A 13,177-nucleotide genomic window follows, 5' to 3' on the forward strand; every position below is an offset into this window, starting at 1 on the left:
TCTCTACCCAGCAAAGCCCTATGTGGTCATCCAAGTCTCACCTCAAGCATTACTGACTGCAGAGAACTACCCCTAACACCATCTCCTATCCTTGCAGAATATTCCATGCCTGTTGCTATTATAGCACTTATCACACTGTAATATAATTGTTCTTCTTGTCTCCTACCCCCACTAGACATTAAGCTCCTTGAAGATAGGAACTGCATCTTTCTTGTCATTGTTTCTTCTAGACCTAGCTTAGTCCCTGGCACCTGATCATTGCTAATAAATGTTTGATGAGTGTATGAATAAGTGAATGAATGATTTTACTAAAGGTATCAATCAACTTGAAAATTTTTATATAGTTGTTTGCCATTTTCATGGAATCTGTATTTGTGAATTCATCTACTCACTAAAATACATTTGTAACCCCCAAATCACTAGAGTGCTTCATTCGCAGACATGTGCAGAGGGGTGAAAAATTTGAGTTGCCTGACATGCATGTTTCCAGTTAAGGTCAACAAGGCAACACTCTGCCTTCTTATTACAGCTTGTTCTATAAGCAAGTGTTCTTTTCACAGTGATTTTGCTATTTTAAATGGCCCCCACACATAGTGCTGAAGTGCTGTCTAATGCTTCTAAGAGCAGGAAAGCTGTGTTGTGCATTACAGAGAAAATACATGTGTCAGATAAGCTCCATTCAGGCATAAGTTCTAAAATTATTGGCCATGGGAATATTAATGGTTGATACCTAATAGGTATAGGGCTTTTTTTGGGGTGAAAAAAAATGTTCTAAAATTGATTGTAGTAATTGTTGCTCAACTTTGTGGATATGGTACACTTAAACGAGTGAACTATATGCCATGGGATTTATATCTCAGTAAGTTATTTATTACACACACACACACACACACACACACACACACACACACACACACACACACACACACACATGCATGCAGATTGTTGGCCCTTCCCCAGAGTTTCTGAGGATCCAAGAATTTGCCTTTCTTACAAGTTCCCCAGTGATACTGCTATTGCTGTGTGGGGACTGTATTTTAAGAACCATTGCCCTAGGAATCCTGTAGAAATAGACTCAGAAAATGGGCAGAGTAGAAGTGAGCTAAACACTAGCCAGAACCACAAGCAAAACTGTGCCACAGAATGATTATGGTGGGCACCCAGCTACTACTAACGCTGAGCACTGAGTGCTGTTGCTCCTGTGACCACAGCACTGAACCGGCCTGGAGCGCTGCCTGCTGGCACCTCTGCCATTCCTGCCCTGGGAGATAATTTTGCCACTTAAATGTTTTCAAGCATGGTAACATTTTCAGCTGTGTTTGGGTTAAAGTTAAATTATCTCTAAAAAACCTATTGAAATAACTCTACTGACTATATTATAAGGCATTTATGTTTTTAGATTATACTGAGTATAGACTGATTATAAAGCAATTATCTAACCTTTTTTTTTTTTTCTTTTTTCTGTTCAGCCACTTTTCCAGGTATGTGGGAGAGAACAATAACGATAGGAAGTGCTGGAAAGACTTTCAGTGTAACTGGCTGGAAGGTAAGATGAAGAAGAATTTAACTGTTTGAAACAGGCCTGTATTTTACTTCTTGCAGAGTTTTTTGTGTTTTAAATGCATAGATATTCAGTTTACCCAGGGTTTTATACTTACTGATCTGCTTATTTACTCATTCAGTTTTCATATTGGCCTTTATCCTTTTTGAGACTTAATCATTCCTTTAAAAGTAAGAAAAATTAGGTAATTTAAAAATTTTATAAGTAACCAACTAATGGTACTCTTTCCTTTGCAAAGAATGTTCAGATTACTGTATATTAATATAAAAGGAGAAAAAATAATAGCTAACGTTTTGGCACTTACTATGTATCAGGTTCTAAGAGCTTTCCACATACTGATTCCTTTCATTCTCATAACCACATTATGAGGTGGGTATAATTTATTATTCCCATTTACAGACAATAAAACTAAAGTACAGAGAAGCTAAGTAACTTCCTAAGGTTACCTTGCTAATGAATTCGAATTCAAGCCAGGGCAGGAAGTCTAGGTTCAGAATCCACGCACTTAACCACTGCACTATGTAGTAACAACCACAAGTGAGCCAATTGAAACTTACTTATCTTCCAACTTCACCTCTTCTAAACTTGGCTAAGAAGCAGAGAGTATCAAAAATGAGGGCTGAAGAACCAAATTATGGAAGACTCCCTTACGGCCCTCATTCAGAGTTACCTTTACCTATTTTGAAGTCAAACAAGCTTTTTACTGGTTATTAGACCTCCAGAATATTAGAAGTAGCAAATCAAAGAGGGGGGAAGATAATAATGACTGCAGGCACTGTTTACCTTCTGAAGGCAGAATTTAGTGACTCCAGTTGGAAACTATTCCACCAAAAGATCAGGGTTGAAATGTTTCTAACTACTAAGACTACACTACTTTCATAGTGTGAGCATTTTAGAAATGCATATATTTAATAATTACATTAAGCTTAGCTACTCTATCAGATTTGGTACTTACAATTAGATTCATTTTTTAAATCTACTTTTCTGTTCCAGCTTGGCTGGTCCATTGGTCCTAAACATTTGATAAAACATTTACAGACAGTTCAACAAAACACCGTTTATACTTGTGCGACTCCTTTACAGGTAGGCGTTATAGTAATTTGGGGCTGATGCATGGTCTTTGGGTGGAGGTGTTATTTTTATGTTGTGTACTCGAATTGGCTTCGTTCCTCCCTTCATGTCCTTTTTGAGCAGGGCTTCTAGTATACTTTGGAAATTTAGGAGCAAACACAAACTCATTGCTATCAAGAATAGTTTTGTTTTTAATACATGAAGTTTTAACTTTAAACACTCATACATTACTGGTGGGATTACAAAGTACTGCAAACTCTCTGGAGGACAGTGACAGCCCCAAGCAAAATTAGAGATATATGTGCTCTGTGAAGCAGCAATGTATCCTCTGGGAATTTACCTTATAGCTATTATCTGCACACTTAAGAAGCTCTATGTATATGACCATTCATTGCGGAAGATAGGGGATAGTCTATCTATAGACAATTGGTTAAATAAACTATGGTCTGTCTAAATGTTTAAATGTTATATGGCTGTATTAGTTTTCTATTTCTTGGTGCCAAATTACCACAAACTTAGTGGCTTAAAACAACACAAATTTTTTAATCTTACAGTTCTGGAGGTCAGAAGTCCGAAAGGGTCTTATGGGGCTAAAAGCAAGGTGTCGGCCATGCTGTGTTCCCTCTAGAGGCTCTAAGGGAGAATCTGCTCCTTGTCTTTTGCAGCTTCTTGGGGCTGCTCACATTCCTTGGCTTGTGGTTACATCACTGCAACCTCTGCCTCTGTCAATACATGTCCCCCTGTGACACTAACTCTCTTGCCACTTCTTTCCCTTATAAGGATCCTTGTGATTACATTAGGCCCACAGATAATCCAAGATAACCTCTCCATCTCAAGATCTTAACTTAAATCATGTTTGCAAAGTTAATTTTACCATGCAAGGTGACATATTTACAGATTCTGGATTTTAAGACATGGACATCTTTGGGGACCATTACTGTATCACCATGGCTGTTTAAAAGTGAAAAGAAAAGAAAGGAAAGGGAAAGAAAGAAAGAAAAAAAAAGAATGAGGAAACTCTATAATTACTGACATGGAAAGATTTCCAGGATATGTTATAAAATAAAAAAAGCAAGATACAGAGCAGTATATATTTATCCTATATTCTGTATAAGAAAGGGGGGAAACGATTTGCTTCTGTTTTCTTAAAGGATCTCTGGAAGAATCCGTAAGAAACTAGTAAACGTGGCTATTTGTAGGGGTAACGGGGGAATAGATGAAATTAGTAGATAGGGTCAGGGGTGAGTTGCAAGACTTTTTATATTTTCTATTTTTTTAATATCTGTAAAACAGGGATCTGTGTACTATTACTTTGTGAATAATCAGAACACTGAGAAAAAATTTATTTTTTTGGAAGGCAGTTAAAAGGCCAAAACAGTAAAATATGTTGGCTACAATAAACTTTTTTGCCTCCTGTCAAAAATACCTACTGAAGGAGAAAAAAAATCCTAATTTAAAATTCTTTTTCCAGTGACTCTCTAAAGTGATATGATGATAAAGCCTAGTTGGACATTGGTTTTATTATATTTTAAACTCATTTCATCCTCTCAAAATAGATCCATTCACCTATTCAGTAAATATTTACTGAGCATTAGAGATACAGCAGTCAAAAATTCCTGCCCTTCTGGAGCTTACAGCCTTGTGGGGGAGTGCAGATCAAAAACAAGTAAATATCCTAATAACATAATATGTCGGATGTTGATAGAAGCTATGGAGAAAAATAAAATACAGATGAGGAAGATATAAAGTGCTAATGGGGAAAATACACAATGTTAAAAGGAGTAGTCTTTGAAAGCCTCACTGAGAAGGTGACATTTGAGCTGAGAACTGAAGGAGGTTAAGCAGTCACATGGTTAACTAGAGAAGAGCCTTCCAGACTGAGAAAACTAGTACAAGGCCCTAGGACAGGCAGTTTCTACCAGTGAAAAGCACAAAGGCTGGGATGGGATGATCAAGGGAGAAGAATAGGAGGGAATAAATCAGAGAGGTAGCTGGGAGCCAGATCGAGTAGGGATATGTTTGTCACTGTAAAGCCTGGGTGAGATAGGAAGCCACTGGAGAGTTTTGAGCACAGGAGTGACATGATCTAACTTGTGTTATCAAAGGGACTCTAGCCGCTGTGTTGAGTTAGCAGACGATTGAAATGATCCAGGAGAGAGACAGCAATGGACTGAACCCATATGGGGATGGTAGGAGTGGTAGGCAGTGATTGGGTTCTGCATATATTTTGAAGGTAGAGCTGACAGTATTGGCCAGTGGATCACATGTGGGGAGTGAGACAACGTGAGGAGTCCAGTATAATTTTACGGTGAGGACAGGTGTTTATGTCTCCTGGGCTTTGAATTTTCTAGGTAATATCTCTTACTATAGGGAATAATAAGTTACTGAGGAAAAGAAAGATTCATCTAAGAACCTAGAAAATGTTTTTCTGAACTATCTTATTCTCCATTTCAGCTAAGTGCCTGTTTCTTTCCCATGCCCTCAGACAACCATGTTTGGAAACTGGAACCATAGATTCCAATGGTGAACCACAGATTCTGAGGCTGAAGCAACTGATCTTTATTTATCCAAGATTTTTTTTTAGTTCTGGGGAGTTATTATTATTGCTGTTTTCCGGCCGAATGTTGTTGATCTGCAGTCTTCTCTGTGATTTTGTCCTTCTCCATCTCAGTGTCTTCTCTTGCCATGCTATCTCTCTTGTTACCCTTCAATCACACCAGACTTCTCAGTTCTTCCAGCAGAACAAATTATATCCTGCCTTTTCATCTGTTTGTTTTCTTTCTCATTCCTCTCACATGTCCCTGCCAATACACACTAATTGGAATCTCCATAAAGGTAAGGACCATGTTTATCTTGTTTATCATTATATCCCCAGTATTTATCACAATGCCAGGTTTAACATAGGTACTCAATATATATTGACTGAGTGAATGAATTTATCCTTTAGTTCTTGCTGTCTCTTGGTTCTGATCAATTTCCTTAAAATTTGGCCATTTTGTTCTGCCCCTCTGTCTCTTAACTGTCCTGGGTTCTTGATTATTTGTTTGGATCTCCTTGTTTGCTCTGAGAACCGGTATTTCTAAGTTCACCTACCAAATTTCTGCCCTCCTGCTTTACACATCCTTGTTTTCTATGGATGCCCTGATTTGGACTTCTTTATCTGTTCCTGACCTGTTGCCTTCTAAGACACCTGCCTGATCTAAACAACACAGGCTTTTTTGTTTGGCCCTTTCTCTTCTGACTTTCCTGAAGAATGGTAGAGAAGTAACTCCACATGCCCCCAGAAACTCATTTCTAACCCCTGTGGGACTTAGACCTCCTTCCTGGGATGTGAATGATTAGAGCAGGGATATGCACACTTATGAGGAATGACACAGTGGGTCAACTTTTATTTACACTACCTCGTCCTGCAAGGTAATGGGGAAATGCTGGCTGGTTCATCATTTCTCTGGTCATCTTTCAGACTTAGATCTAGCAAGTAACTCTAAAGCTAACCTCAACAGAAAACAACGATGTCTTTTCATTGCCAAGTAAGCCATCCTTATATACTACAGTCAGCCCTCCCTATCCATGGGTTCTGTATCCATGGATTCAACCAAAGATTGTGGATCCACAGTTGGTTGAAATTCACAGATGCAGAACCCAGGGATACAGAGAGCTGAGAGTATTATGGATACTTGAGCATCCATGGATTTTGGTATCTGCAGGAATCCTGGAACCAATCCCCCGTGAATATGAAGGGACGACTGTACCTCTGTTTCAGTTTGGATATTCATGGTTCATTCTCAGCTCTTCACATTAGATTTAATCATTTCCATGTAACTGATTCCTCCATTAATCTGTAGAAATTCACATAGGTTCACAGGAATTCGACTGTAATTCCCTGAATGACTTTTTGCCAACAATCTTTATTTATTATACCAATAAATTCTGCAGTATATAACATTACCATATTTCCTTTCCACATTTTTCAATCTTAATATACAGGAAGCTTTGGCCCAAGCTCTTTGGATTGACATCAAGCGCATGGATGACCCAGAATGCTACTTTAATTCTTTGCCAAAAGAGTTAGAAGTAAAAAGAAACCGGATGGTACATTTACTTGAAAGTGTTGGCCTAAAACCCATAGTTCCTGATGGGGGATACTTCATCATTGCTGATGTGTCTTTGCTAGGTTTGTAAAGGTTTTTATTATTTCAAACATACAGAAACTTAAGAGTGAAATTATATCAGAATTATGAAGCAAAGATTGGTGTTAAAGCCATATCAGCTTTTCATTTATGGAAAAATGGATTACCACAGTGTCAGTCATCTACAATCATCTTGATGATTAGGTTCTTAACCTTAAATTTAACTGTTGTTACATGGTTTGGAGTCATTTGTTCTAGATATTCTATTAAGCATAGAATTTACTGTCATCTTGTTCTGGTATGTAATTTAAAACACAGGTACATGAAATAATACATGTTCCTTGTGTTCCTTTTAGTAAAATTTTAGTTTCCTTTTTACTTAAAAAATATGATTTCTAGAATATTGATGCTATTGAGGAATACTTGTCATTTTAGAGTATACGGAAATGAAGTTAAGATGGAAAGTAATATTTATTGAAGGTCTACTACATGCCAGGCACTTTCAGACACTCTTGAAAAAAAGCGTTGTTTGCTCCATTTTTAAGGACATGAAGACTTAGAAAATATTAAATAACTTGCCTGAAGTCACACAGCTAGATTCCAAATAGTTCTGTCTCCAAAAAGCAATGGCCTTTGTATTACCTGAAGCTGTTATATGTAATTCTGACATGCCACACAAATCTAAAGTTAGAAGCATAATAATGTTTTATGTATAACATCTTTCTTCCCCAAAACTCTAGTGTTAGTCATAGTAAATTTAATAGCATAATTTATTTTGACAGAAATTATAGAAATTACAGCCATTCTGAACAGTTTTAAATATTTTAAGGTTTTATTACAATGAAGTGATATGCCACCAAACTTGAAAAGTCTTTTAAATATACCAAATTTTATAAATTTTATAAAGCTAGAAACTTTCAATTTTATAACAAAACAGTGATTGTTATTTCCTCATTTGTCGTGAGAGAAGCAGAGGCCATGGTGACCAGAGATTCTTGTTCTGCTGTTGCTGGAGAGCTGTATTTGTCAGGCTCCCAAGCTCCATTCTTATATAAAACCCTTTATAATGTTCTATATTCTAAGATTTGGAAATCACCTTTCCTGTACTGGGCCTAAATGTGCAGCTCATTTCATGCAGTGATAAAAAGAAATAGCAGTTTTCATCTCTTTAGGAGAAGATTATTTTATCTGCTTCCAACAAGAATTTGAGTTAATTCATGTTTAAAGTCTTCTATGCAGCAGTATGTAAGTAGAAATATTCATATATCAATGTAACATGGAGTGGGGGAAGCAAACAGTTTAGTCACCTAGGTTCATATGGTAGTTGACCCTAGAATAATGCAGGGTTAGTGGTGCCAACTCTCTGTACAGTTGAAAATCCGTGTATAACTTATAGTTGGCCCTCTGTATCTGAGGTCCCTCTGTACATGCAGTCCCTCCTTATCCAAGGTTCTACATAAGTGGATTTATCCAACTCTGGATTGTATAGTACCATGATATTTACTATTGAAAAAAAATCTGTGTATAAGTGGATTTATGCAGTTCAAACCTGTGTTGTTCAAGGGTCAGCTGTATTGTAATTAGCATTAACTTGAGTCCAAACTTCATGGCAGCAAAGGCAAATAGAAAAATGGAATTAGTTACATAATCCTTGGATAAAAGTAAACTTAACAGCTTTTTAGATAAGAATAAGTCTTTTCTAGAACGAAACTAAAAGGCACTTATCACATTTTGATGTTAAACATCAAAAGGACAGTAATGCAACTTTTGCTTGCATTAAGCTCTTAAACAGTTTCTCATTCTATCCTCAGTTGATCCAGCCTGCATGTAATATTGGTTTAGGTCCTAGATCTTGAACTAGTGTGGTTGTAATAGGAGCAGAAAGGATTTGGGCTAGAAAACCTTTAATGATGATGGGGAAAAAAGATGTGTGTTATTTATGGTCCTCCTTCACCTGTGTGAGAAAAATGTTAGTATCTATAAGACCCTTCTACATATGAAGATGAAGTTCACTTTATTTTACTCTTTCGTCTTCTCAGATTGATTTGAGTGTAGAAATTCTTCCGTATACTAGAGGTTGGTCCCACAATTTGCTAAAGACAGAAGCAAGAAACACCACTTTCACTTGATGGTAGCTTAAAAATAAAAATGAGCCATAAAATTCATGGACATAGTAATTCTCTTTAAAACTTATAGCAATGGCTAATTGGTTAATATTTTTTGAGCATTTATGATCTAGTAGGTATTATACTAAGAGCTTTACAAATATCACAATTCTCACAAAAGCCCTATGAGATTGGTGCTATTATATCCCCATTGATAGATGAGAAAGATGAGATAGAAAATCAAGAAATTTACTGAAGTTAATCAACTAATAAGTAGCAGAGCTGGGCTCTGAATCCAGAGATGCATGTCCTAACCAGTGAACTTATCTTTTTCCTGCTATACTAAGCAACTTTCCTGACCAATGAGCATCATCCTAGAACTAAAAAGGGAAATATTTGATTAGAAGACAAGATTACAGATAAGAAGATTATTACAGTTGTTCTAGTGAGATAAGGTCCAAACTTAGGGAGGAGATAGTGGGAATGCAACAACCAATTTTGATTCTCATAGGTTACTTAAATAAGCTAGTGCTATTTTAATATGGTTCAAATTCCTACCTTCAATAAAAAAAATATTTAGTTTTTTTGAGAGTCTCTGACTCAAGCATTCAAAAGAAGTAGATTCCAACTTTCTTCTAACTATAAAGTCTTTAGAATTATATTTATTCCCTTATTTTTCTTTGAGCACCATGGCAATAAATTTCTCTTTTCTAAGCGTTACAAGACTAAATGAGTAGTTGTCATACTGAGTGAAGTAAGTCAGACAGAAAGACAAATATATGATATCGCTCTTATGTGGAATCTAAAGAATGGTACAAATGAACTTATTTCCAAAGAGAAATAGAGTCACAGATGTAGAAAACAAACTTACGGTTACCAAGGGGGAAAGCAGGCGTGGAGTGGGGGGGATAAGTTGGAAGAATTGGGATTGACATATACACACTACTATATATAAAATAGATAACTAATAAGGACCTGTTGTATAGCACAAGGAACTCTTCTCAATATTCCGTAATGACCTATATGGGAAAAGAACCTAAAAAAGAGTGGATATATGTATACATATAACTGATTCACTTTGCTATACAGCAGAAAGTAATACAACATTGTAAATCAACTATACCCCAATAAAAATTTTAAAAAAAAAGAATAAATGAGTAGTACAGCCTGTGTCAATTACAGTTAGTAAGTACCCTCCTGTTCTTTCTTCTACTGCTGTAATCACTCCTTTCTCCAGGTTACCTTTGAGTATGCTACTATTGTGTACTTGTCACTTGGAGTTTTCACATAATTTACAGTTAGACTCTATTTTAAGTTGTCATTTTGTTAGAACCAAATCTGAATTAAACACACATACAGGGCTTCCCTGGTGGCGCAGTGGTTGCGCGTCCGCCTGCCGATGCAGGGGAACCGAGTTCGCGCCCCGGTCTGGGAGGATCCCACGTGCCGTGGAGCGGCTGGGCCCGTGAGCCATGGCTGCTGAGCCTGCGCGTCCGGAGCCTGTGCCCCGCAACGGGAGAGGCCACAACAGAGGGAGGCCCACATACCACACACACACAAAAAAACAACAACAAAAAAAAACACATACATACATATGACTTGAAATAGTAATTTAACTTCATTTGTAAAATGAGGATTGTTGCTTCTATCAGAATTGTAGGACAAATAAATGAGAGAATCATGTAACATGTTTAACAAATAGTAATAAATGGTAGAGTATTATTAGCATTATTATATGGAAATTTTACATTCTTAAAGCACGGGAGAAAATTGAAATACAATCATTAAGGAAAACCATATTAAGTCATTTAAAAAAAATACAGGTGAAACTTTCTTCAATGTCAAGGTTTTGACACTGTTAATTTGAAGGGACCCAGTAGTATTTAGTGAATAAAAGAAAAAAGGTAAAGGTAACTGCCTCAATTTATTCTGAGTAATAAATTGTAAAATTTCATTGATTACAGTAGCCATCAATGTTTGTTGCTTTGGGGCATTCAAAAAGATCTTGAGTACAAGTCAATAAAATCGAAACAATATGAAATGTAGATTGCTGAATCTGAATGCCAGAGAAATATCTTGCCCAGACCTTAAAGCAAGATTGGAACAAGAGATAAGTATAAGAATACATATTTGAAGTTTTTCACCAAATTAAAAAAAAAAATTTTTTAAGCATAAAGTTTGGAAGAGGAAACAATAAAGATATCACTTGGGAGAACTACCTAGGCATTTTTCCCTTCATAAATAATGAATAATATTAACTTATTCATTCTACAAATATGCTTTTCATTACTTATATGCTAGACTCTGACCTAGGAGATGGGGATAGCGATAGATTGCAATACCCCCGTGGAGCTTACAATCTAATAATGAATTACCATTTGGAGACATATTATTACAGATGAGTACTCTAAATTTAGGTGTTATTTCCTTAATAATGATCATAGAGCCTTATATTATTTTTAAACGGAAAGGCAACACTCTTCTTTGTCCTTCCCCTTTCCTACTCTCTTCCAATGCTAAAAGCTGTATAAACAAGCATGATCAATCAGATGTATATGTGAGTACTGCCTTAGAGTATCAGTAAAGCTTCTCTGTGAATTCCTTACTTCCCACCACACCATGCAGTATGAATCCAGCCTGAGAACATTTTGAGAGAAAATTTTGAATCTTGATAGACAAATGAAATACATGTTGCCTCAGATGTAATACATAGGCCATCCAATTTTTATTGTTGTTTTAGATACAGACCTTTCTGATATGAAGAACAGCAACGAACCTTATGACTATAAATTTGTAAAATGGATGACTAAAAATAAGGTAATGTTTATTAGCCTTTGCAATATTGTGCTGTATGTTATAATTTATGAAGGAAACCTGATGACATGCTTTAAAAACTTAACTGTAGTTTTGTTACATGATATTCTACTCATAGCTATTTGGAAGATTTTATTTTATTTTATTTTATTTTTGGCTGTGCTGCATGGCTTACGGGATCTTAGTTCCCTAACTAGGGATTGAACCTGGGCGCTCGGCAGTGAAAGTGTGGAGTCCTAACCGCTGGACCACTAGGGAATTCCCTGGAGGATTTAAAAAACATTTTTCTTCTGGAAATTATTGTGAATATTTAGAAGTATCTATTTGTTTTTAATGTTTATGCTCCAAAAATTAATATTTAAAGTGTAAGTAGTTTTCCTGTTTTTCCTATTTTATATTCCTATTTGTTTTTCAGAAATTGTCAGCCATCCCAGTTTCAGCATTCTGTAATGCAGAGACCAAATTACAGTTTGAGAAATTTGTGCGATTTTGCTTCATTAAAGTAAGTTCCCTGTTCTACTCAAAAACACATTTATAATGTCCTTCCTTCTGATTTATAAATCACCATTTTTTTCTGTTGCTAGACATGATGTACTCATATGCAGTTTTTAATTTTTGGCTTGCTGCCATAAAATTAATCTACCAGAATAAAACTCAGCACTTTTTGAAGTTGAGCTTACTGGATTACAATGTAATCAGACTCCTTACCTGTAACATTACAATGTCCAGCATGCGGCCAAACATTAATACACATGTGAAGACACAAGAAAATGTGACCCTTAATGGAAAAAAATGTGACTTCTATGCAGTCAATAGAAATAGATCTTAAGGTGACCCAGATATAGGAATTATCACACAAGGACTTTAAAGCATATATTATAAATGTGTTCAAGAAATTAAAGGAAAATATGGTCATAATGAGTGACTAGATTAATTAATTTTAAATTCTTAAAAAAGAACCAAATGGAACTTTAAGAATTTTAAAAAGTAATATCTGATATGAAAAATATATGGGGCTTAACACAGAGGATTGAAGTTGTGAAAGAAAAATGGGTCCACCTGAATACAGATCCACAGAAATCATCCAATCTGAAAAAAGAGGGAAAAATTATTTTTGAAAAATAAGGAGAGTCTCAGATCTATGAGTCAGTGTCAAGTAATAATATACATGTAACTGGAGTATCAAAAAAAGAGAGAGAGAGAGAATGTGGCAGAAAAAATATTTTAAGAAATAATGGCCAGGGCTTCCCTGGTGGCGCAGTGGTTGCGCGTCCGCCTGCCGATGCAGGGGAACCGGGTTCGCGCCCCGGTCTGGGAGGATCCCACATGCTGCGGAGCGGCTGGGCCCGTGAGCCACGGCCGCTGAGCCTGCGCGTCCGGAGCCTGTGCTCCGCAACGGGAGAGGCCACAACAGAGGGAGGCCCGCATACCACAAAAAAAAAAAAAAAGAGAAAGAAATAATGGCCAAAATTTCCCCATATTTGGTGAAAAGCCAC

General features: G+C 36.5%; 1 protein-coding gene across 5 annotated transcripts in view; it reads left to right on the forward strand.

The window, feature by feature from the left end:
• Nucleotides 1-13,177, forward strand: part of KYAT3 (kynurenine aminotransferase 3) — a 61,166-nt gene that overhangs the window by 36,251 nt on the left and 11,738 nt on the right. For 4 of the 5 annotated variants that reach the window (XM_024119835.3, XM_024119836.3, XM_024119834.3 and 1 more), the window contains 5 exons: nucleotides 1,470-1,546; nucleotides 2,555-2,644; nucleotides 6,620-6,806; nucleotides 11,608-11,684; nucleotides 12,097-12,183. In XM_024119835.3, the coding sequence (XP_023975603.1) occupies nucleotides 1,470-1,546; nucleotides 2,555-2,644; nucleotides 6,620-6,806; nucleotides 11,608-11,684; nucleotides 12,097-12,183 (518 nt within the window). The remainder of the gene's footprint in view (nucleotides 1-1,469; nucleotides 1,547-2,554; nucleotides 2,645-6,619; nucleotides 6,807-11,607; nucleotides 11,685-12,096; nucleotides 12,184-13,177) is intronic. The other variant, XR_008617212.1, reaches the window with a different exon arrangement.

This window comes from Physeter macrocephalus, chromosome 4, assembly GCF_002837175.3.
Source record: "Physeter macrocephalus isolate SW-GA chromosome 4, ASM283717v5, whole genome shotgun sequence".
Classification (NCBI taxonomy): domain Eukaryota; kingdom Metazoa; phylum Chordata; class Mammalia; order Artiodactyla; family Physeteridae; genus Physeter; species Physeter macrocephalus.